Below are 25,982 nucleotides of genomic sequence, written 5' to 3' on the forward strand. Positions count from 1 at the left end.
TTGAATGTGATACTATATGTGAAATAGTGAAAAATCAATTAGTCCTGTAGAAACTGTAAATATGCTAGGAATTGTTTTAGATAAAAAACTAATATGGAATCAACATATTGATACCTTATGTAATGAACTGAAGAAAAGCTGATATTCCATTAGATTCATGTCAAATCACTGCAGCTCTAGTATACTCTTAACATTGTACCATGCTAACTTCCATTCACACCTTTGATATGACATTCTCAACTGGGGTATGAGTGCTTCTGTTAAAAGGATATTTCTCCTCCAGAAATATGCAGTTAGAATAATAGCTAAGCTAGGGTACCGTGATTCATGTAGAGATGCTTTTAAACAGCTAAAAATTCTTACAGTTGCCAGTACCTACATACTAGAGGCTAGTGCATACGTTTTAAAAAATAAATCCAATTTTCAGTCCCCTCTTCCAAATCATAACCACAATACTCGTTCGAAAGATCTAATCGTACCAAACGCTCATAGAACTTCTTTGCATGAAAAAAGCGTAGAGTACGGTGGGTGTAAATTATACAATATGCTTCCAATAGCTCTTAAGAATTCCCCAAATACTAATGTGTTCAAAAGTCAGTTGAAAAAAATGCTACTTCAAAGGACTTGTTACACCATTCAAGAATTCACCAATCAACTAACCTGAGATCTTGAGCTTTAGCACATTTGGTTAAAGTGTTTACTTTCAATACTTGAGAAATTGTGTGTTGATTATATTTTATTGGCTTTTTCATGGTCTATAACTAGTTACATTTATATATTTATATTTATATGTTACTTTTATTACTTATGGATGTTTATCACTGTTTGTGTTATTGTGTTGTTTACATTATTTTGACTGACTTATAATATGGTTACATGTAGTTATTTACATTTAAATGTTTTTACATTTACTTTTACTTTTATAGTTGGCATTTTCTTTGTTTATTGTGCATTGACTGCTGTCAACTGTACTTTTCAACCAAAGAAATAAATATTATTATTATTATTTAAACGCTAGCCGCGAGCATATCGACACAGTCAAGTGGAAGTTACAGTGCGACACGCGAAGTGGTCTAGTAAGGCTACCGGCATTGATTATTCAGTGTAGTCAATTATTGGTCAACCCACGGGGAAAACGTAACAGTATACTTACGATAAACCTTGGGATTCAGCAGAGAAAACATCAAATTCAAACAATCCCTGGTGTGCAAAATGGTTCCAAGAATCGAAGAATCGATACTAGCCACTCGAGCCAAAACTGAACAGATGACGGCATTCATTTCTAGAATATCACAATAAAACGACAGCTCTCTAGTATTATCGATACTCATAGACGGATTGAACAAGAGTCTGAAAATTGAAATTTATTTTAGAAATCTAACCTGCAGAAAAGCTGTCCTATTAATACCTGAATAACAACTTAACGAGGCCTTGTTCCTGCATCTTACGACATATTGTATCAGAATCTAAGTTCAGCAGGTTCAACAGCAAATTTCCTAGAGATTTAACTAGTCCTGGAGTTGTTGAAATGATAGAATTTTCGCCGTCAGTGGTATCGGACTTCCGGGAAATTTCAGAATCAGATAAACACTTATTGAATAGATTTTCTAAAATTAGCTTCATGACAAGTTTATGTGATACTGATAGTGAACATTTACTTACTTTGTAAGCACTTAACTTTTTCTGAGATGTTCAATGTGAACAGATTACAGAGAAGGATTTCTGAATTGTTGTAAAAATCGTATTCTTCTATAAGATTCAACAGGCTCATTGTGTAGCTCTGAAATTAGTGTTTAAAAAAAATCATGTTCATGAAGACAAAAGACTAATATTACATCTGAAGATGAACAAATCAAATTACTAATATGTAGACATATAGGTATTCTGTCGAACGGCTAAAGTGTAAAAATGTTCATCTAAAAATACAATTGAAAATATAATTCATCAGGAAAGAAATCACATACGAGTAAACACAGCTAGGTATACAAATAACGTTAGACAAAAAAAAATCAACGAATTCAGAACAGCTTGTTTGGAAATAGTTGATAGGTTATGAATAGCGCTAAAAACTATTCTTTTGGGAAGTGCCTGGATGGCTCATCAATGTCCAACCACTATCCTGGACGTCTCCTGTTGTCGTCGGGGATCCACTTTTCATCGTACTTGACAATCCGATCCAAAAAAACGTCGTTTCGGTTGCGCAAAAGCAAAGAAGAACAGACGTAGAAATGTGACAATTTCTGTCGATCGTTCAAATCATGTGGCACCAACTTTTTAAAACCATCAAAAACAGCATGTTAGCTGACGGCCAGTTCTTCCGTCATCCCACGCAAGTTTGTGATGGGTCAGTCTCCACCAAGGTTCTCAAATTCTCGTCCTGGATTACTATAGGTCGACACTTCGGGCCTCGTCTTCGAGGCCAAAATATATGGAATAAAATTTTGCAAACCAACGTTGAACAGTGCGTTCATTAACACTATAATTGCCAAATACCTCGTTAATTTTTCGGGCTGTTTCGGCAGCGTTTTGGTTAAATTTGAATTCGTAGAGAAAAACTGACACAAACTCGACGACATAGAAAACTAAATGAAATAGAAATTTGAAAAACAATTATCAGCATCAATGTATAGAGTAGGTACAAAAAATCTCTTTCGATCAGTATATACCATGAAATTAAAACGAACAAAACTTTTGAAACAACCTAATGAATATAAAAAATTTGGCAGTATATGTCAATACAAATAAATATGCACATAAACATACAGAATACATACAATGTAAGTTCTGTTTCTTGTGTGGACATAATAAAAATGGTTTCCATCATGATTAACAAAATATTGAAAAATGTTTTCTCAGGTGTCACTTTTTTTTGCGATTCATTTATAGATTAGGTTTTGTAAAATGTATCTTAAAAAATTGAGATCTTTTGGCGTTGGTTCTTAAAAAGTTTTCAACAGTTAGATAAAAAAATTGGCACCTACATTTTTCAAAATAATTATATTATCCACCCTGTATAATAAATTTAGACACTGATGTATCTAAATATGTTTTTGTCGTTTGTATAAATTTATAGTTGGTTCCTTATAATCTAATCTGATAACAATCTGAGTATAACATTCGGTGATATACCCTGTGAGATGTTCACTGAACAGTTTTACAAAAACGCAACACGTGTTTCACTACACAATAACTTCTTCAGGCGTGTCTTTACTCAACACACCTGAAGCGAAATACGTGTTGTGTTTTTGTAAAACTTTCCAGTGAGAATCTCACAAAAAAGTGTTTCTTGAAAACACATTTTGAATTTATCAGTGACAAAAAATGTATGATTTTAAAAGGTATTTCAATTATCGTAGATATTCATTTATGTTAAATTTTGCTATGTAAGGACCACGATAAATGTTCACCTATGATGACGAATATTTGATAGTTCTATTATGAACGTAAACGGGCTGTTTTAAATCGATAGATGAACATTTTTTGTGACAAACATGAATGATAATACCACTTTGTTCAATACTACAGGAGAGGAGTAGCTGTTTCAGCATAACCTAATAGTTTCAGTCAAGCATCAAACTTGACCATCAACATTTTAAAAAACCATACCTTCTTCAGAGTATGCATACTTGTTCCGACAGATTTCTCGCTATCCATTGGAGCCGAATGACCAGCCAAGTTTGCTAGAAACTGGGCAGCATTCTCTCTGACTATGCTGGCTTCATCGTGATCAATAAGAACAGTGAATGCCAAATCCCAAATTGTGGTATCGTCGATCTTAACACCTGAGAATTTGAATAAATGATGATTTCAAGAAATATTTTTTCAATAATCAGGTATTCACAAAATAACATCACTACGACTCACCAGTCACTATTTCTACAGCTGCTCTTGGAGAGACAGCTAGTCCACTGAATAACTGTAACGCTGCAGCTCTGATAATAACGTCTCTACTGGGCCACAATCCGATTAAATTATGAAGGGAGTTTCCATTGCTAATGTTTTCGAAAAAATAAGTTTCCCATCCCTTGCGAAAAAAAAATATACCCAGTGTTATCAATATATAATATACACACACAGAATGTCTTAGCAAGTTATAACCATTTTTTTATTATTGACTTTAGGATGCAACAACTAAAACCTCAAATGCAACCTCAAGATACAGGTATTTATTTATTTATGTATTTTCAGTGGAATACAAAACCCAAAAAGAGTTATAACAAATGATGAGGTGAAAATAAAAGTAAATGATTGGATTGTTATAAATAATATGCAATATCGTGTTATGAACAGTGCAGTGCAAATTACAATAGTTAAATATGAAAATGGTGATTGTATGAACGTTTGAGAGATGTGGTGAAGGTTGCGAGGGAATTAGAAAAGATGTCAATTTCTATTGATTTGTATCTAGAGCTGTAGGATTTACAACACCTGTTTAGGGGACAATTCAAATACTAATTAGTTTTACTTTGATTTGTTTGGAATGAATATAATCCTCTGGTATTATACAGAAGTACATTAATCAAAAGTTGATTCAATATAGAAGTGCTGTCCAAACAATTATTCATCATTTTATATAGGAACTTAATATCGGCTATTTGGCGTCTATCCGCCAAATATATCAGATTGAGTTGTATTTTAATTTGTAAGGATCTTTAAGATTATGAAAGAATTTTCAATTGATATAGGTGATGAATTTCACCTTTATTTCTAACTTGAGTCTCCAAAATTGATAATATAAAAGTTTTCCATATGGTTCCAACTTACCGAGACATACTGTATATTATGATATTAAATTATAGGAATGTAGGCTTTCACAGCTGGCTTCCGGGTTTGCCATGGTCTTCTTTAATAAGATCATAACCAAAGATTATAACCAAAGAGAGACCACGGTAAAACCCAGAAGCCAATCTCAACATAATTATAAATTGTTATACATAACATATAATTTTTCAATGCTACTATCTTTTATTTAATAATTGCATTCTACATCAAAATTGTCCTTTTTTTGAAACAATAATAAATTATAATAATAATAAAAACTATTTATTTTCCCAAAAGACATACATGTTATATCGTTGGAATATATAACATACATGTTAACAGTAGGAAAAAAACATAACTAAGTATGAACAAAGCAAAAAAAGTTGAATCAGAACAGAAAAAAAATTCAATGATGGAATAGACTTTGAAAGTCTAATAAAAATTTTCAAAAACGATAATCAACAGCGTTTTGGTTCAATTTGAATTCGTAGAGACAAATTGGCTGATAATCGCTTAACGACATAGGTAGTAAGCTGAGAAGAGGCAAAAACTAAAATTTGAAAAAAACTAACAGCGTTAATGTATAGAGAACAAAATTCTCTGTTGATCGGTACATACCACAACAAATTAGAATAAATATTGAGATATGGACCTACAAGAACACACGACATTAAAACAGACAAAACTTTTGGGAAAACCTATTATTTTTTTAGTGCAATAGTTGTTCAAAATGTACCTTGACTTTTGCATACTGCAATTCGGCAATGAGGTGGTTAAGGACCAGAAGAGCATGTCTTGTAATACTTAAACCCATAACAGATATAGCTGCCGTTGGACCTTTACCAGAATGGAACGCTCCAATCAATCCGCACAGACCCGCAATCATTTGAGGTAACGGCTCCTTGACGTTGGAGTTGGGTTTACAATCACTCCAACCAAGAGAGGCTGTTAGATGAACCAGACAAGAAAGTAAAGAATCCAGATAAGCTGAAAGTTGACACAGAATTTCTCATATAGTAAAAATAAACGTAATTACTTTCAACTCACCCAAATTATAGAAATGTTGTGAATCACTGAAACTCAAATTTTCAGCAATAGTTTTGATCACGAACGTCCAAGGTTTCGAATTAACGGTAAAAGGAGGCGATTGATAATCAATATAATGCTGTTCCTGACGAACACAAGTCGTAATTAATTTTAGAAGTTCTTGTCCAATAGCCTTACTCATTTCATCGGTAGTGCTGTCAATACTCAGTAAATCCAATATCGACTGTGTTTCGTCTTTCAACATTGAGGATATCCAACCATCTTTTCCTGAAGCTTAAGAAGAATTTATATAAATGGAACAAAGCAATCAATCAACTAGTTTATTGATCCAATAATTTTTCTGAAAAAATGTTGGTTGGTAACAGGATCAATTTTTTCTTAAAAAAACAATTGTTTCCTTGCTGACGTTTCGAATTTAATTAAATTCTTCTTCAGGCCTCGAAAAGTAGTTTTTTCGTGTTGATAATACACGATAATTCAGGGCTCCAAAAGTAGTTTTTTCATGTATCATCAACACGAAAAAACTACTTTTCGAGTCCTGAAGAAAGATTTAATTAAATTCGAAACGTCGGCAAAAAAAAACCTGTTTTTTTTTAAAGAAAAAAATTGATCCTTTTACCCAACCAACCTTTTTTAAAAACAATCAATATTGCAAGCCAATTTTTACTGAAATGAAAATAAAAATATTTTCAAGAAGTAATATTTCTTGAAGAAGTCGAAGGCTTAATTTTGAAGTCATTTCACTTGAGTTCATGATAGCAACAAATTTTTAGAAGCACAGTTCTTTGAAACGAATTATTGTGATATGCTGAGCCATCAATGAACAAATGTTGAAAAATGTATGTTGTAAAATAGCCTATGATTTTCCAGGAAAAAATGCTTTGGGGCAGATTTGACTGAAAGTACGAGTAAACACAAAAGAAGGCAATTATTATTTTTACTATTGAATAATACTGGAGCTTTATCGCAAAATCAAACAGTTATTTTTGGGTTTAATCTTCCTCTTAAAGATGATCACTTGGTTATTGAAACACGTGTCGAGGAATTAAAAATAACGGTGTGGTGTTGGGATAAACTTCTAGTAATATTCGTTACTACACCAAATGTTCCAAACAATGCATCACAAATTTTTACTATTGTAACATACTCCAGGTGGACACAAATATTTATGAATTTCATTAGTTCGGACTCCTATTGTCTGATATTGTATAAAATGATTTGAAATCCCTGAACGAACTAAAAAAAGAAGAATTAAAAATTAAAGAAGAAGAATAAAAATGAACAGCTGAAAAAACAATTATATTAAGCAACCAACGTTCTGGTAGAAGAAGCACTCCAAATCATACAGAGGAAGCTATCCAAAGACGGGGACCTGAAAGATAGAACGAATTTACCAATAGAAGTAATTATGGAGTTGCTAGGATGCTGTGTATGATACTGTTATTTCCAACTGAAGGACGAATTCTTTACGCAAGATGAGGGACTGTCAATGGGATCGCCAGTTTCACCAGTCATAGCCAAAATATATATTGAGTGGTTTGAAACTCTGGCCATTGAAGAAGCCCACAAGAAACCTCGTGTCTCGTTGAGATACGTTGATGAAACCTTCATAATATGGAACCATGGGAATACTGAACTAGACGCCTTCTTGAAACACACCAACAGGGTACGACCTTCCATCACTTTTTCAATGGAGAAGAAAGCCCACAACGAATTGCCATTCTTAGACGTATTGGTGAAGAGGACCGACACCAAGTGGGAAACATCTGTATATCGAAAACCCACTCATACGGGACAATATTTGAACCACGAATCCAACCACCATCGATCGACTAAAAGAGGAATCATCAAAACTCTATTAGACCATGCTTTCAAACTTTGTAATACGAAGGAAGGTCTCGAGAAGAAACTAGACATCATCAAAGATGATCTTCAACAAAATGGCTACTCCAAAGCGATGGTGGAACAGACTTTGGCTAAAAGATAGCAGGAGCCCCGAAAGGAAGAGAAGCCGTCACAACCAGTGCTTGCACTTCCGTACATCAGAGGATTATTGGAAAAGATACGAAGAATTGGATCCAAGTACATCAGAACCTGCTTCAGATCCGAAAATACTATCCTTAGCAACTTCATGAAAACCAGGCCACCAAACGCGAACTGCCATTCCAAGAATTGCATTTACCGGATACCCTGTGAGTGCGGAAAATCCTACACAAGAAACACACACAGCGAGGGGAAACCAGCAAATCAGGAATAGCAGAGCATGTTTGGACCCATCAACATAACATCGAATGATCCCAAGCTGAGATCATACACAAAGAGGAGCATTGGTTCAGGAGGAGAAGCCGCATACATGTTATCCAACAACGTATTCAGCCAAGCTAGCGTAGAGTGCGGAAAATCCTACACAAGAAACACACACAGCGAGGGGAAACCAGCAAATCAGGAATAGCAGAGCATGTTTGGACCCATCAACATAACATCGAATGATCCCAAGCTGAGATCATACACAAAGAGGAGCATTGGTTCAGGAGGAGAAGCCGCATACATGTTATCCAACAACGTATTCAGCCAAGCTAGCTGTGAGTGCGGAAAATCCTACACAAGAAACACACACAGCGAGGGGAAACCAGCAAATCAGGAATAGCAGAGCATGTTTGGACCCATCAACATAACATCGAATGATCCCAAGCTGAGATCATACACAAAGAGGAGCATTGGTTCAGGAGGAGAAGCCGCATACATGTTATCCAACAACGTATTCAGCCAAGCTAGCTGTGAGTGCGGAAAATCCTACACAAGAAACACACACAGCGAGGGGAAACCAGCAAATCAGGAATAGCAGAGCATGTTTGGACCCATCAACATAACATCGAATGATCCCAAGCTGAGATCATACACAAAGAGGAGCATTGGTTCAGGAGGAGAAGCCGCATACATGTTATCCAACAACGTATTCAGCCAAGCTAGCTGTGAGTGCGGAAAATCCTACACAAGAAACACACACAGCGAGGGGAAACCAGCAAATCAGGAATAGCAGAGCATGTTTGGACCCATCAACATAACATCGAATGATCCCAAGCTGAGATCATACACAAAGAGGAGCATTGGTTCAGGAGGAGAAGCCGCATACATGTTATCCAACAACGTATTCAGCCAAGCTAGCTGTGAGTGCGGAAAATCCTACACAAGAAACACACACAGCGAGGGGAAACCAGCAAATCAGGAATAGCAGAGCATGTTTGGACCCATCAACATAACATCGAATGATCCCAAGCTGAGATCATACACAAAGAGGAGCATTGGTTCAGGAGGAGAAGCCGCATACATGTTATCCAACAACGTATTCAGCCAAGCTAGCTGTGAGTGCGGAAAATCCTACACAAGAAACACACACAGCGAGGGGAAACCAGCAAATCAGGAATAGCAGAGCATGTTTGGACCCATCAACATAACATCGAATGATCCCAAGCTGAGATCATACACAAAGAGGAGCATTGGTTCAGGAGGAGAAGCCGCATACATGTTATCCAACAACGTATTCAGCCAAGCTAGCGTAGAGTGCGGAAAATCCTACACAAGAAACACACACAGCGAGGGGAAACCAGCAAATCAGGAATAGCAGAGCATGTTTGGACCCATCAACATAACATCGAATGATCCCAAGCTGAGATCATACACAAAGAGGAGCATTGGTTCAGGAGGAGAAGCCGCATACATGTTATCCAACAACGTATTCAGCCAAGCTAGCGTAGAGATACACAACATATGGAAACCCATAATCCGGCGAAAAATGGCCAACTCCCGCCAAAAGGTCATCTCCCACTAAACTAGTGAAGCGGAAAAAGGAAAGCAGAGATAAGTGAAAGTACTCAAATGACCTATAAATAGTTCACGGAGGAATCGGTCCAGTCATCACCCGAAGACGGTTGTGGATAATAACAATCGAAACGTCGTGAAGTAACGTGACTTGGAATATCTCTTAACTTCTTTAATTATTGTTCAATTTGTTTCATTTAAATATTATTTCATTTCAGGTTTTTTTTTTTTGCTTGATATAATTGTTTTTTTCAGCTGTTTATTTTTATTCTTCTTCTTTATTTTTTAACTCTTCCTTTTTCAGTTCTTTTAGGGATTTCAAATCATTTTATATATCAGACAATGGAAGTCCGAACTAATGAAATTCATCATATTATCAATCACCTTCAAGCACAAATATTCATTTTGCAATAATTTGTACGAAATAATCAACTCAATACACAAGTTCTTCAATATCATTAACGTTAACAAAAAATTTGAAATATTTCAGATTATTAAATGATATTTCTGATAATCCCTCTTAAAACAATGAAATTTGTAAAAAAATAATTTTATGAGTCAAAGAGAAAATGTGAAGTTGTCACCACGCCCAGTCGATAATAAATTTTTTCTACACCCGTACTCTAACAATACACTTATATGACCATAATCCGTTTCATAATGATATCCATTATGATACAGATTTTTCATAACGATACAGATTATCAACCAATAGAAACCCATAATTTTTCAATCAAGAATCCTGTTCCTTTGTTTGTCCTAGATTCTAACCTAAGTAACTAATTGCTTTATTTGTCAAAATCAGTTTTCATATTACCTACCTATATTATCAAAATGTCTGAAAACAGCGATCATCACTCCAATATTTTTAAAAGATCAGATTAATTACAGTTGTTATATTCAATATAAATATAATTAGAATCTTTACAGTTTTCATATATCCATGATAATACCATTAAGTTTGTGTTTTAAAAAAAAATATGAGTTAATTACTGTAAATGTGTTCAATACAAATATAATATTTATAGTTTTTATTATTTATCGGGTTTAGAAAAAATAGCGTATGCAACTCTCATGTAATGGTTATTAATACACTCGCATATACCATACAAAACTCGCCTTCGGCTCGTTTCGTATCCCGGTTAATGCTCGTGTCTTAATAACCATCATTACATGATCGTTGCATAATATACTATTATTTTACAGTGGATGAGGTGTCATTTAGAAGGACTTTTATCGCACCCGGCAGGGGTATTTTAACGCCCCCTTCACAGGACTGACAGCGATAGCTAAGTAAAATAAATCAAAATTATACCACCTCGTTTTACTACCAACTGAACAAACATCTGGACATCAAAATAATTAATTTCGAAAAACATATTGACAATAAAAGAATCAACATTTATTCAAGTTCCTGGAACATGATAATGAATGAACTCTGAGGTTACTTCGCTCGACTTGCTTCTCATATTAAACTATTATAGCTAAACTCACCAGTTGTTTTATATAAACAAGCAAGCTCACACAAAAACTGAATAACTTTTTTCAGCAACATTGCATCCTCCTCACATGCTGGCAAACTTTTGAGAAACCTAACAAAAGTCTGCTCCCAAGGATGGTTGAGCAAACTTAAAGTGTCTCCTTCATTTCCAATATTCGTCACGAGTTTATACAAAAAAACATACCTGAAATCAAAACTTGTCTGAAGACTGTATCGAGAATAGATACATACGTATAAGAAAATAAATATTTCTAAATAAAATCTTTAAATATTCATCTCTCCCAACCATGCTGAAGTTATTCGAGTAGATCAACTACAGACCCGTTTCAAGGTATTTCCTCTCATCAGTGCAGTGCAGGAGTCCCAGGCACTTTGTGGATCGTATCTTTCCTGCACTGATGAATACTTCGAAACCAGTCTGTTGGTGATCTACTCGAATAATTTCAACATGGTCTTGCTGCTGGATGAACATGAAACATCTGCGAGATTAATCTTTGTGAGGTATCTTGCATAAATGTCTGACGAATATAATTCAATATCCAGCGTGGTATCAGCCGGGGAAGTAGTTGTTTTCCAGCAGGCATTTACCAGAACCTACTGTGTAGGTAGTTGGGAGAGAAGAATATTTCTAGATTTTATTTCGAATTCTTTATTTTCTTATACATACCTAAAAATTCAACAATCACTTACATTGACTACTTTTGAATATTGTTACTTACAGAATGAGCTGGTCAATCGACTGAACAACAGAAGAATGTGACGTTGCATTTTGTATTGCGTCTGAATAATATTTAACGCAGTAATCAATGGAAGAAGCTTTGATAGCTTTCAAATCGTTGTCGTTCAGTTTCAAAATGTCCGCAAAATCACACATCGAATGATCATCGCAAGTGATATCATTTCGCTTCACCAGGTTCTCAAATCCTCCAAAGAATTCGGCATTCCACTGAATTTGAATCGAACTCAAACACCAACGATCGGATATTATTGTGTCTAGAATTTGTTTTCACTAGTAAGAACTTCCATATAATCCTGAACAATGTATATTAAAAGGACCCCACACTAACGTATTAAAAAAACACACTTCAACGTGAGATTTCCACTTGAAAATTTACGAAACCACGACATGTGTGCTATAAAATAGCATCTTCAGGTGTCACGATACTGTTTGAACAAATTCTGTCTACCAACACTATTCTTATGGCAAGTATTTGAATAAATTCTGATTTTTGTATGATATAAACTTTTGATTTCTTCAACAGAAATATCCTTAGGATATTTAGGATAAGGTACATAATTTTAAGTAAGAAAATTATGAACTTCAAAATTGGATGAGTTTTTGGAAGGATTCATTAATATATTGTATTTCACACTTTGCTAAATGTTTTTTAAAATTGTAAATTGTAATGTAGACATCAGACATGAGCATTCAAAAATACTTTGCAGTTCCTCACACTTTGTTAAATAGGTTTCTGTAAATTAGCTTTACTGTTAAATAAATAAATAAATAATAGTAGAATCTCACATGGCTGAATTATATTATATAATGAAATGAAATATTTTTAAAGAATCATCAGATATTTTTAGGAAAATATATTTTCCCACAAAAAACCTCTTTATATGAAAAAGTTGTTTGATGTCTCTGGATCGTGAACTAGTAGGAGGTCCTTCAACTATCTTAAAAACCTACCTTTTAAATTTTCCTTGGAGTATTCACTAGCAATCCAATGGGAACTACATATGAATGGCAAATGCATTCTATCTATCACGAGGTTTGGCATGGAAAAATTTGCTCTGGATGGATTTCCCAATATGAAATCTTTAAATATCAACATGACTAGCAATGATGTTGCATCTTGTTTCATTCTTTCTTCGGCAAAATATAAAAATAGACCTGAAAATTGAATGGCACTGCAGAAATTATCGATTTCGTTGAAAGTTAAAATATTTATAATGTGATGGGTAAAATTTGAAACCTTTTGGATGAAATGAAAACTCACAAAAAAAAATGGTAACCACATTGGCATCATCCGGAGATGACTAAGACTGAATTCCAAAACTATGTTAATGTATTTATATAATAATAATCTTCATTTGAAATAGAAATCCTAAGATACCAAAAATTTAATAATAACTATTACATAATTATTTGATTAAATGAATGAACATCATCTGCTTCTTATAGTATTGAGGAATTTCTTTCGGATGACTTCGCAACTTATAAAATTTTTTATCATAGACTTTTACCATAGACTTTTTGAAGTATGCTTGAGCCTTACTATCTTGTTTTAATTCTTGACCGTTATTTTAATGTTTCTGATTGTTTTAGTTCTTAAGTCAGCTTTGTCAACATATAAAACTTTTTATCAGACTTTTACCACAGACTTTTTGAAGTGTGCTTGAGCCATATTAATATCTTGTTTTAAATTCTTGGCCTTCTTGTTAATGTTTTATGACAATAAAGCATTTCTGACTCTGACTCTATACAAGATGAAGGTTATTTTTTCATTGATGTACCCCAGAAGATTGCATTTGAATGAACTCAGTGTTGCACTATCCTTGATATGAAAGGGTAGATTGAAGAGATTCAATATCAAGAAATTCAAATACAAATATAAAAATTATATCTATGATAGTCAGTAATGTCAACTTTTACTTTTTAGACAACAGATCAATTCAATTAAATTATTTATCAACTATCTTTAGAAGGTAATCACAAATTATTATTTTATTTACGGTTCTCATTTCGTGGTACCATCACTGTTAATTGCTTTTATTTTTGTATGTTTGCGTGCATTATGGATTGGTGCTTGTTGGTTGAGTTAGAGTAGCTTTGAGCTAGACTTCGCCAAGGAGTACCAGAATCTCTTGTAAACTTTTTTCATTTTCAAATATATCTTTGTATTGTTTTTTTTTGTATTATCAATAAAGCCGATTTATTATTATTATTATATTGAATCAATCCTTTATGAAATGATGAATTATGTTTTTTTGTGATTGATTCTATTTACATGAAAGTTTGAACTTCCTCTGGTCTGATAATTGTGAATTTGATTATTGAATGTGATAAATTCATTGAAATATGAAGGCAACTGTCCTTTCAACAATTTATAAATAAAAATCATTGAAAGATGTTATAATCGGGTTTTCAATGGATTCCAGTTCAGTACAATTAACATTGAATCGATAAGAGTGGACTTCTTGCATTTAAAAATGATTCGCATAGCTCTCATTTGCAATTTTTGTAATGCAGCGATACTGTTAGAATCTAGTAAGGACAGTAAACTTGGACAATATTCAAAGTGAGGTTGGATTATAGTTGTATAGACCGTTATTGATGTAGAGAACGATAATTATTGGCATATTCGTGAAAGAAAGAATATTTTTTTATTTATTTTGCTGTGAACGTAATTGAAATGACTTTTGAAAGTGATTAAGTTATCTATTTTGAAGGCAAGATATTTCGTTTCTTGCACTTTTTCAATGTTTTCATTATATATTGATATATTTGTGTTATTTACATTGATTTGGCTATATTTGTATTTTGAAGTTATTATCATGGCCTTGCTTTTGAGAGTATTCAACTTGAGCTTATTAATATTAAAAAAATTGGTGATAACTTCCAAAGATTTGTTCATTTTTTCTATGGCCTCATCCAGGTTAAAACTGTTGACAACTACAAGAGTATCATCAGCAAACAAATTAATGGACTCATAGTCTTGAACAAAATCAACACTGCCCCGGGGAATGCCGGTGGTTATATTTTTTCACTGGAGATTACATCATTCACCTTGGTAATTTGAGAACGACCTTTCAGGTTATTATCAAACCATTTTAGAACTGTCCCATGAATTCCATAATACTGCAATTTAATCAACAGGAGATCGATATCAATTGTTTTGAAAGCTCGATTATAATCTGAGAACACTGCAACTATAAATTTATTTTTGTCTATCAAAAACTTCCACTTTGTTATTGTCAGTTGTAAAGCAGTCTCACAAGAATGATTTGTTCTGAAACCTGATTGGTAGTCCATTAGTAAATTGTTATCATTAATATACTTGCTAAACTGTTCATATACAGCCACTTCAACATTTTTTCCAAGTATTTATAGGACAATAGTTACTAGGGTTATGAAACATATTGCTTTTTGGTATTGGGACTATGGTACTCATTTTTAGTTGAAGCAGTATTTCACCAGTTACTAAGGATGTATTTATGAAATTCAGTAGGACATGTCCCATAACCTGAAAAATACTTTTCAAAATGTTATTGTTGAGAACACATGTAACTAGATGAATCATTACATTGAATCATTATTATTCATTAAATTGATTTATAGTATTTTGTTATTGTTCCTGATCGATAGGTAATCTTTTCCTGTTTTCTACCTCTAATTACGTAAGATTGTCAACAAACGACTGTTAGGAACAGGACCTTTGTCGGCGTTCATAGATCTCGAAGACATCTAAACACTTGATGTCATGTACTGGTCTCAACAATTTCAAGCATTCCTCTCTTAATCTGTGGCCGTTCTCTATGGCGACACCAGACTTCTATGCTGTCTTCAAATATTAGAAACAATAAACCCTCAAAATGAGGTTTATGATTCTTTACGAAAGGATGATTGTGAACCAGTATCATAGAACAACATAACCAAATGATCAACAAAAACTGGTAAGACATTTTCGAAGGTGAATGAGAATTTTTCATAACTTATAGTTGACAGTTCTGTGCAAAACTCTTCATAGGCTTGCCGCAATTTTTATGTAATTTAAAATTATTCATAACAATATTGAATATGTATATTCAACATTACTAATCCATAATGTAGGTCAATGCATTTCCCAGAATACACCCAATACCTTAAAGAGTAAGTGGGAGAAAAATGAGAAAATCAAGCTATCGTTAATTGTCAGGTTTCTTCCACCATCGAGCTTGTCACAACTACACTGAATACAAACTTAGTGAAGCCAAGAACCAAACAATAAGTTTTAGGGATGTTTCTTATACCCAATTAGCGATGCAATTTTTCAGAATTTCAATGCTAATAAATGGTATTTCCCAGTAAGTGAAATTCATTATAAAGATGTGTCATTTTTGTTAAGAGACATACCGGTTCGTATAATTATCAGTATCATAATTACCTCTTAAAATACAATAAATCACATCAGTATCCAGACTTAGTTCTTCTCTCACATTTCCATGATAAAAACAAATATTTTTGAAAATTGATACAATCGGAATAATAGAGTCGGGATAATTTCTATAATCACTTTCAGTTAGTGCGCTTTTCATCATTTCATTCAGAATGCCAATTCCATTTGCGTCCAAAAGTATTTGATGCAACAGAGGATCCTCCATCATAACGCTGATCTGATTCAAGGCAGATCTCCTGATCACTGGTTCGATATTTGGAGATTTCAGGACTTCCAGAACTTGGTGTAAACTGCTAGGCTAGAAAAAACTCAATCAAAAACTGAAGTTCACTCCGAAAAAAGTAAAAATAATAACCAGCCTTCGAATCCCAAATATTGAGAATATGGGTAAATGAAAAATCGTTCTGAAAAAATGACGAGTTATCAGAAAAATGAAAAAGAAACGAATTCAGAAGTGATTTACCACGAGACAATCAACTGACTTATGTTCTGAAAAAAAGGATATTTCCAGGAGAAATTATTTCTTGGAAAAAACTTTCAAAGCTTTCTACTTCTCCATCAATACATGAAGATGTGTAGATTTTGCGCTAGAAGTTTCTTTCAAATACAAACCGGCGAAAATATCTATTTGAAACAACTACTTTCGATTATGGTTATACATTACTTTTTCTTTTTCAGTTTTAATACCAAACAATCACAATGTAATTGTAACAGACGTCATATCAAGAACTGTATTTGATCAATGACGGGAGTATTCATCCTTGCTGTAAAGCATTTCAGACACAGTATTCAATTTTACTGAAATTATCGAAAAATGTTCTAAACATCCTACACGAGTAGCATTGATTTTTTTTGCGAGATATTTTTAAAATATCTTGACCTAAAAATCTGATCAAACTGTCTGAAAAGAAAAAATTTCATTGACTCTTTCAGGGGCAGTGGTATAAAATTTAGCCACAAAAAAGTGACTGTTTTTGGGCAGTGGTACAATAAATAGACGACCTTTTCAAATATTTGTTTCTTGAAGGGCTGCGGTTGGATTTTTGTACCACTGTTGTTTCACCGTACTTTCATGTGTCTACTCATACATAGATGGCGCCGGACGTTGTAGAAAGTGATACAAATGTGAAGAATCCGGTAGTTCGTGTTCAAAAGGATCTGTTATTTGAAAACACGGTGTATTGTGATTTTGTTGAGTTTTCTCAAGCAGAAATAAGAAACAATTGTCATTCTGAGGTAAGATATCTTTACTTTGGGCATGTTTTTTTAATGTTTAATATTGTTGAAATCTATTTTTACTCAATCGGTAGTTTGATAGGCACAATTTGATGTATCCAAAATATGTACCACCACCCCGGAAATGCGTTTTTCATTCTGTATTAATTTTTTTCAGAATAAAATGGATGATCTCCCTTTCAACTTAATAGGCATGAGTAGAGATGAGCTGATGAATGATTTATATCTGGATTATGATGAACCCTCCACACAACAGTTTTTAGAAGATATCCCGTCTGATAATGACTCATTTCACGATATTGAAACGCCTGAAGACGACGAACTTCTTGATGACATTGAGCCACCTATTGGGCTTGATGAACAGGAAGAATCCGATCCAGAAGATAACCTGCCTCTTAGTGAGGTGAGAAAACAGCTCCTGTTGAATGTGCGAATGAAGACGATCTACAATCCGCCCACATGGAAAAAAACGATTTTTTGACAATGCTATTGAATTCTCTGCTACTTCTGGTGTTTCTGACCTCATAAAGTACAGAAATAAACACGATCTATGCACTTTATTTCAACATTTCTTCACTGATATTTTTTTAGAATCCTTGGTGTTTCAAACTAATTTATACTGTCAGCAATCTGGAAAGCCATATCGTCCCACGAACAAGAATGAACTGGAAACTTTCATCGGAATAAATTTGCTAATGGGTATCAAAAAATTACCCAGCTACAGAGACTGCTGGTCAAGCTGAAAATAACTCAATGACCGTTATATAAGCAGTCTTATGCCCGTGAAACGATTTAGTTGGCTTTTAGCAAATCTGCACATCGCTGACAATAGCCTACAGCCAAAACGCGGAGATCAAAATTTTGATAAATTATATAAAGTTAGACCCCTCTGAGTCATTTATCGCAAAAATTCAAGGACTTTTTTTGTCAGAGCACATTTCAATTGATGAGTCCATGATCAGATTCAAGGGCAGATCAACACTCAATATATGCCCAAAAAGCCTATCAATAGGGGTTACAAAGTGTGGATGATGGCTGATCAGAGTGGTTATTGCTATGAGTTTGATATTTATACAGGCAAATCAGGAGGCTCAATTGAAAAAGATTTAGGTAGTAGGGTTATTCTTTCTCTTGTACAAGGCCTTGAAAACAAAGGACATCAGCTATATTTTGATAATTATTTCAATAGTTTTCCATTATTAGAGTGTCTTCAGGCCAAAGGGGTATATGCATGTGGAACAATTAATTCATCACGAAAGTATTTGCCTTCTTTTTTGCCTGATACCAGAATGAAGAGGGGCGAATTTGATTATTACTTAGCAACACGAAACTTCTAGCAATCAAGTGGAAGGACAAGAGATGTATGCATTTGCTTTCGAATTATCATAAACCAGATCAGTTTACATCTGTAAAAAGAAAAAATAAAGACGGCACTTCCGAAGAAGTCGCTTGTCCGTTGCTCCTCGTTGATTACAACAAGCATATGAATTCCGTCGGCAAGTTTGATCAAAATAAAGCCATTTATGAAGTAAATCGGAAAAGCCACAAATGGTGGCATAGTTTTTTTTTTTTATTTCGTAGATGCATCAATAGTTAACGCTTATGTGATTTATAAGCAACTAATGTTAGAGAATCCCGATTTAGAAGCTTTAACCATGAAAGATTTCAGGCTCGAAATAGCACGTAATCTGATCATGGAGCCACCAAGAGCAACAACGTCACGTATCCCAGTAACTGTGAAGCGACATAAAAAATTTGTTCCCAAAGTTGTGAGACTAGCAGATTCACAACATCAACCAATTTATGATACAAGAAGACGGTGTGGCTTTTGTAGCACGAAATTGACTCAAGTACGAACTAACTGGATGTGCTCAAGATGCCAAGTTCCACTGTGTTTGGGAAAAAACAAAACATGCTTCGAAAATTATCACAGTGCTTAGTTCGGGGCGATGGTACATAAAATGAACCACCAAATGTTTTCCTCAAATATAATTTTTCTTGTGAAATGGAGTTAATATTCAATCTCTATGCATATTTTCAAATATACGTTTGATGAAAAATTTGCTTGTTCGGAATTTTTTATCTCCTTGCCCCTGTAGGTCAATTTATGAGAAGCAAATTCTGCCCCTGAAAGAGTTAAAGGGTTGCAAGCACCATCTTTATTCTAATGTCATTCTTACTATATTACAGGTTTATCATTAAACCTCACCTGATAAAAATGTTCAGTCCTCCTCATCTTATTAATATCGACAACTTTTTTCAATCGGCAAACACCCGCCAATGAAGTATCATACAGAGTGTTGACCTTGGGCAGCATTTCTCTGGAATTTTCCTGGGAAGACAACAGCCAACACACTCTGGAAAAAGCTTCTTCGCGCAAATACGCATCATCAGTGAACAATAATTGTATATTACATTTTAGCATAACGATGGGCGGAATTAAAGAATCTCTAGAGGTATCTGGATCCATAAGATTCATTACTGTCTTTCCTAATGCAGAATTTTTGCTGGCATGACATGCAATTATCGGAAGGGAAGGTATCAAAGTCTGTATCACTTTGTTCCAGATGGCTTCACAGACCAGAATTTTACACTTCAAGATGTAGATGATCATGTCCTCAGCATACCTTTTTATCTAGAAAAGTTTTGTCGATTGGTTAAGATTTGGTAAAATGAAGTGAGACACGTTGTTTGAGTTGAATGGTATACAGTCATTCCGTGGTACTTTCATTATTGTTCAACAATAACAGAAGTACGAGTCAAAATTTTCAAGTTGAAAGTAAAGACAATATTTTCATTTTACATACAAAACAGGTATGTAAAATGAAAATAAGGTATAAGTAATTGAAAACGTGAAAAACGAACATAAATTATCATAATTAAACCTTCACGAAAAAGTTTTACAAAACTCACTGTAATCTCAAATGACAGATTTAAATGCAAGTGGGTACTTGAAACATCGCCGTTCAAAGTATTTAATGGACTGCAGTGCTTACTAATAATAACATAGACGTTTTATAAAATAAAGCACACAAATTTATATAAGACGTCACATCTATAATATCAGAAATAAATGTTTGTCAACTAATTACGTAAATTGATACACCAAAGAAAAATCAAAATTCATCCTGATTCATTCTCAAAAATGATTTCAAAAGCGGTGAACATGTTACATCAGTTAAATTTCCAAGTGTTAGCCAATACTATAAAATCAATTTTGAAAATCATATCAACGGTTTATGTAATAAATTAAGCAAAAGTTGCTTTGTCTGGAAGTCTGTGAAATATATTGTCCATGGACGGTGGACTGAAATTTGAGACTCACATCAGAAAGATGTAATGCAGTGAGAGTTATTGCTAGAGAACTTGGAGTTTATACTGCATAACATGCTTTGTTAGAGTCTTACTTAATGTACGGTATACCTTTTTGGGGTGTGTGTGAAGCTTTAATTTGCTGGAGTCTGTATTTGTATTACAGAAGAGAGCTATACGGTACTTGTGTAAAGCTAAACCTTCAAATCTCCTGGAGAGGATGGTGTATTTCCAGCTATCCTTCAAAACGGACTGGAAATGATTTTACCTATTCTCATAAAATTGTATAGAGCTAGTCTGGCGTGGATCTATATACCACCCAGTTGGTTGGCAGCAAGGGTGGTACTGGGTCGGAAAAACCCACACCCTGAATCGGTCCAACCAGTTAGCCTTACTTCCTTCTTGTTCAAAGGACTTGAGAGTATACTGGACGGACACATCAGTATGCTTATCAAACCTGCAAATCGACAGATTTAGCATTAAACAACTTCGTTGAGAAAATCTCCCAATCCCTTCACAACAAGGAGATCTATGCCATGCTAGTAAATAGAACTGCAACTACGACTCTTCAAGGCGAGGCCTTTAGGTTCAGGGTCACCAGGGGCTGCCCTCGGTGGGGTACTATCTCCCCTTCTGTGGTCGCTCCTGATGAATAGTCTGCTTGATGCAGAAGAAGAAAAGTCCTTTCATTTCATTTCATTTCAAAGAACGTTGGACGTTGTTCACAGTTGGTGCCCGAGGGAGCAGATGTTTGTTAACCCCAGCAAAACTGTGTTAATCACCTTCACCAAGAGGAGAAAATAGAACGATCTAACGCCACTTTTCCTCAATGGTGAGGTCATTCCATTTGGAACGGAGGTGAAATATCTTGGTATTGTCCTTGATAAAAGACTCACCTGGAACGCTCACTTGGAAAAGGTTTTACACAAAGCCAGACTGTCTCTATTGACATGTCGAAGGATTCGTGGTAAAACTTGGGGTTCAGGTCCCAAACAAATCCATTGGATTTGTGAAAACTTTACAGAAAACGGCCCAGGAGAAGCTCTCTGGCTTACAGAGACAGGCTTGTCTGGCTATCAGTGGTGCCATCAGTACTACACCTTCAGCGGCCTTGGAGATCCTTCTAGATCTACCTTCTCTCTGGAGAGAGATGCTGCATATAGACTTGTGCACATTGACAATTGCAAAAATCAATTTAATGCAGAGTGCAACAGACTATTGGTTGACACTGGAAGTCACAGCATTCTGGAAGTGACCTCTGACTTTATGCCTCCAATTGTCAACTAGGAACTGCCTTATAAAGTACTGTTCCCGAGCAGAGAGGTCTGGACCCTCCGGGAGAAGGAAATATTAAGAGCATATAGTTGTTGGTTCACAGATGGATCAAAAACACCTTCCGGTTTTAGTGCAGCTGTTTTCAGTCGCAGACCCAGGACAGAAATATCAACCTGCCTAGGAACGTATGCGACTGTATTTCAGGCGGAAATTTACGCTGTTGAATTGTGTGCGGGGAGATTGAAAGAATCCAACCTCATACACAAGTCAAAACGTCTAAATTGGTAGCAAGTTGCCAAAAACGACTCTCCTCGATAGGAAGACTTAACAGATTGTCTCTGGTCTGGATTCCTGGCCATACTGGCCTGGAAAGAAATGAGGCTGCTGACTCCCTTGCAAAGAAGGGTGCTGCAAGCAGCTTCATCAGACCAGAACCTGTCATTGGCATCTCTTTGGGCTTTGCCAAACAAAGATTGAACACCTGGATGGCAAGAAGATTTATGGACTTCTGGCAGAATCTTCCAGGATTAGCTCACTCCAAGGCGTTTATTCACCCTTCGAAGCTTGATACCAAATAGTTATTCGACTACAGTAGGGATGAACTAAAATGGCTAACAGGCCTTCTTACTGGTCACTGTCATTTGAATCATCATATGCTGAGACTCGGACTGTCGGAAGACAGTGTGTGTCGCCTCTTTTTGGAAAATGATGAAACAGCAGAATACATACTTTGTGCCTGCCCCGCTGGGGACCGAATCAGGTTTTTTAGAATTCAACAGAGCAGTACCCTTACCATCTGACCTGAAAGACCACTCACCATACAAACTAGTTGGCTTTGTTAAGAAGCTGAGTTCGTTTGGTTGAGTGTGAATTGATGTGAGCCACAATAAACCCTTGCGGGTTGCGGTGGAGGTCGAATAGACCCACTCACGTTGGTCCTTACCCTAACCCTAAACCTCGTTACTCATGCAGGCAACAGTTTGTAAATAAAAAAATTTGACTGTTGTAGCTCTTTTTATTCGGGAGACAGTGTGTTTGATTAAAAAACATCTGATGAAACCTGAGGTTACCACATATCACTATACAACTCGTCAGAGCATACAAAACAATTTAAAATTACCTCTCTTGCAGCTCTCTGGTCAAGGACTCCTTATTTTACAATGGTGTGAAAATGTATAACATCTGCCAAGTTACTCGAAAGAAACAAATATTTATATCAATCGATAAAGAAAAATAATTAAAGAAATTTTGAGAAGTAGACCCTATTATAGTTTGACTGAGTTCTATACCGAGCATTTTTAACCTAGAATGTTTTATTTGTATGTTCGTTTCAACCACTGTTTGTGGTTTTTCATCCATTTATTATACTTTACTCAAGTGTACATTATATTTTATTTATATTTTTATATTCATAGGACATTTATGTATTTTATTTTATATTTATTTACTAGCTTTGTCGACAATGTATTGCTTGGCGAAACTCAAGTTATAATATATGTATATAATTTAGTTGGCTGATACTAAATGAAAATTCATATCATATTCAAGAAACACTTTACTGTGAGATTTCCACTGAACAATTCAACAAAATTGGAACACGTGTTTCGCTATGCAATAGCTTTTTCGGGTGGGTCTATAGACTCGCCAGTTCAACTGAGGATGCTACTATGTAGTGAAACACGTATCGGAAATAAAGTCTAAACTGTGAAAATTTGTAACTATCAAGAATAGTGTTACTGATTTTCACCAAGTAATGGGTCAGTATATTCCAAAAGTTGGAAGAAAAGTTCTTCCGAAACAACTACTGTCACATTTAGAAATGATGTTTTTATTTTATAAGTTGTAATACTATAATATGTTTTGACTAGTCTGATAAGTTTTGTACCATTGTGTAAAAAACTTCAATGATGAATAAATTATCTGTATCTGAATCAATAATGAGGTTGAAATAAATACATCTTTTATAATCATGCAAGAGAGTATGTCTTATATTAACTTGCATCATACTATTATTACCTCTATATTATCACTTGTCATACCAAAAGCTGCAACTTCAGTTAAAATTTTAGACGAGAGTAAAAATAATATTTGGGAACCTGCCACACCAATTGGAGAAGTGCTCAGTTTTGGTCCAATGTTGGTGAGTACTTTTTTTTGGCAGAGTCGGTATGTTTCTTCTCTTATGTCTACTGCACTGTGTGCCAGCAATGATAAAATAATGTCTAAAAACACCAAAAAAATAACATGTATAAAGGAAAATACCCATCATTACCTTCTGCCGATGCCAATTTCACGGAATCTTCAGAAAACTGGTGCAAACTGTCTGATAAAGTATCAACTAAAATTTTCAAGAAATCAAATTCTTTGTGAAATTCCAAGCTGGGCAGGGACTCCACAGCTAAACTGAGGATTTCTGAACAAGGTAGGGTTTTGTGTTGCTTGAGAAATTTCACAGTTGAAGTCATTCCTTGACAAACGTTTTGAACATCTATATACTTTTTTAAGAGGTCTGTATCTTTATCTATTGAGAAACTCTGGAAAAGAATAGAGATGGAGTGATATGGTAATATACTTGGCGAGTTGATATGCTAGGCGAAAATATGTTTAAGAGGAGAAATTCACTAAGAAAAAATCTCTTACCTGAACATAATCCAAAATAAAATTATGTGCATGAGGATAAAGCCGACTAAAAGTGACGTCTAATAGTGAATTTGCTAAGGCACTTTTCAGATTTCTGGGTAATATCAAGTCCGTTTTAGAAATCGGAACAATTTTTTTCAGCAAATTGACACAGCTATGTAACAAGTAGATGTAAATCACTCTGTAATTCAGATTACTCTCGAAGGTTACAGATTCTAATCTAAAAGAAATATCAATCATCCTCCAAAGAATTATAATAATGATAATCTGAGATTCACCTGAAATGTTCCAAGGCCATACCATACTTCACCAACATTTCATTGAGGTTTTTCAAAACACTGAGGGTCCTTTCATTTTGTGTCTCATCCCAGATGGCTTTTCTTATACAAAGGCTCAGTAAATCAGTAAGTTTGTTCAATAACGACAAACTCAAATTAACGGCCACCTAAAATATACTTTTCTCAGAAAAAATTCTATTCTTTCAAGATACTTTTGACGAAACAAATCAGAATATGCTCTAATTTCATTATGGTCAGCCTCACCTGGTTACTTTTAACTTTTTCCCTTAAAATATCTTCCTTGATGCATAAATATTTGAAAATTGCATTCACAGTTATAAAACAATATTTTGTAGTGGATAACTGATTTCTTTCAAGTGCTGAGATTTCTTCCGGCATCTCAAATTCAGCACGTATTTCTGACATTATATCATCTTTCAATGTTCTATTAGTGCCGGAGACAGGGGTGTTAGGAATTGAACTGAAACGAGCCAGTTGCTGAAATTATGCATAAAAAATATAAGGTGCCATATTTCACGCAAATTTCTTCAAATAAAAACGAACAGTGATAATAATAATGTTTATTTATAATTCAAATATGAATACCTGAAATTAGAAAATTATAACAAAAATAAACAGTTCTAACTGATGAAGTTGAATAACAATTAGAATTAGTTTTTGGAAAAGAAAGGTTTTGGCTTTCTACTTCTCCATCTTCATACAAAAAAAAAATGTTGGAATCTTCCAAAGAATGGAAGAAAGCAAATAATTACAAAATAAATGTATTACAAAGATGTGTAGATCATACAAAGTAACAAATGCTTCTTCTCATAATTAATGTACACGTCATGGTAATATGATAAGGAACTAGTTTAATTCTAAATCAGACATCACCAGAAGATAGTAAATAAGATTTTGCCGAACCATTGTGAAATAATCCTTGAGGATCAAAAA

The 25,982-nt window shown here is 34.6% G+C and overlaps 1 protein-coding gene across 2 annotated transcripts in view; it reads right to left on the reverse strand.

Annotated features, from left to right (window-relative positions):
• Positions 1 to 25,982, reverse strand: part of ana3 (rotatin homolog anastral spindle 3) — a 55,900-nt gene that overhangs the window by 24,172 nt on the left and 5,746 nt on the right. For both annotated transcript variants that reach the window (XM_074175632.1, XM_074175633.1), the window contains 17 exons: positions 25,293 to 25,526; positions 25,029 to 25,195; positions 24,751 to 24,970; positions 24,383 to 24,644; positions 24,127 to 24,332; positions 19,733 to 20,158; positions 16,276 to 16,585; positions 12,819 to 13,022; positions 11,848 to 12,121; positions 11,122 to 11,312; positions 5,809 to 6,081; positions 5,498 to 5,748; positions 3,865 to 4,024; positions 3,607 to 3,782; positions 1,663 to 1,780; positions 1,409 to 1,607; positions 1,154 to 1,350 (listed from right to left, as the gene is read on the reverse strand). In XM_074175632.1, the coding sequence (XP_074031733.1) occupies positions 1,154 to 1,350; positions 1,409 to 1,607; positions 1,663 to 1,780; positions 3,607 to 3,782; positions 3,865 to 4,024; positions 5,498 to 5,748; positions 5,809 to 6,081; positions 11,122 to 11,312; positions 11,848 to 12,121; positions 12,819 to 13,022; positions 16,276 to 16,585; positions 19,733 to 20,158; positions 24,127 to 24,332; positions 24,383 to 24,644; positions 24,751 to 24,970; positions 25,029 to 25,195; positions 25,293 to 25,526 (3,868 nt within the window). The remainder of the gene's footprint in view (positions 1 to 1,153; positions 1,351 to 1,408; positions 1,608 to 1,662; positions 1,781 to 3,606; positions 3,783 to 3,864; positions 4,025 to 5,497; positions 5,749 to 5,808; positions 6,082 to 11,121; positions 11,313 to 11,847; positions 12,122 to 12,818; positions 13,023 to 16,275; positions 16,586 to 19,732; positions 20,159 to 24,126; positions 24,333 to 24,382; positions 24,645 to 24,750; positions 24,971 to 25,028; positions 25,196 to 25,292; positions 25,527 to 25,982) is intronic.

Source organism: Leptinotarsa decemlineata, unplaced genomic scaffold (assembly GCF_025532065.1).
Source record: "Leptinotarsa decemlineata unplaced genomic scaffold, Ldec_3_MD MMD2_tig00001064_RagTag_RagTag, whole genome shotgun sequence".
Lineage (NCBI taxonomy): Eukaryota > Metazoa > Arthropoda > Insecta > Coleoptera > Chrysomelidae > Leptinotarsa > Leptinotarsa decemlineata.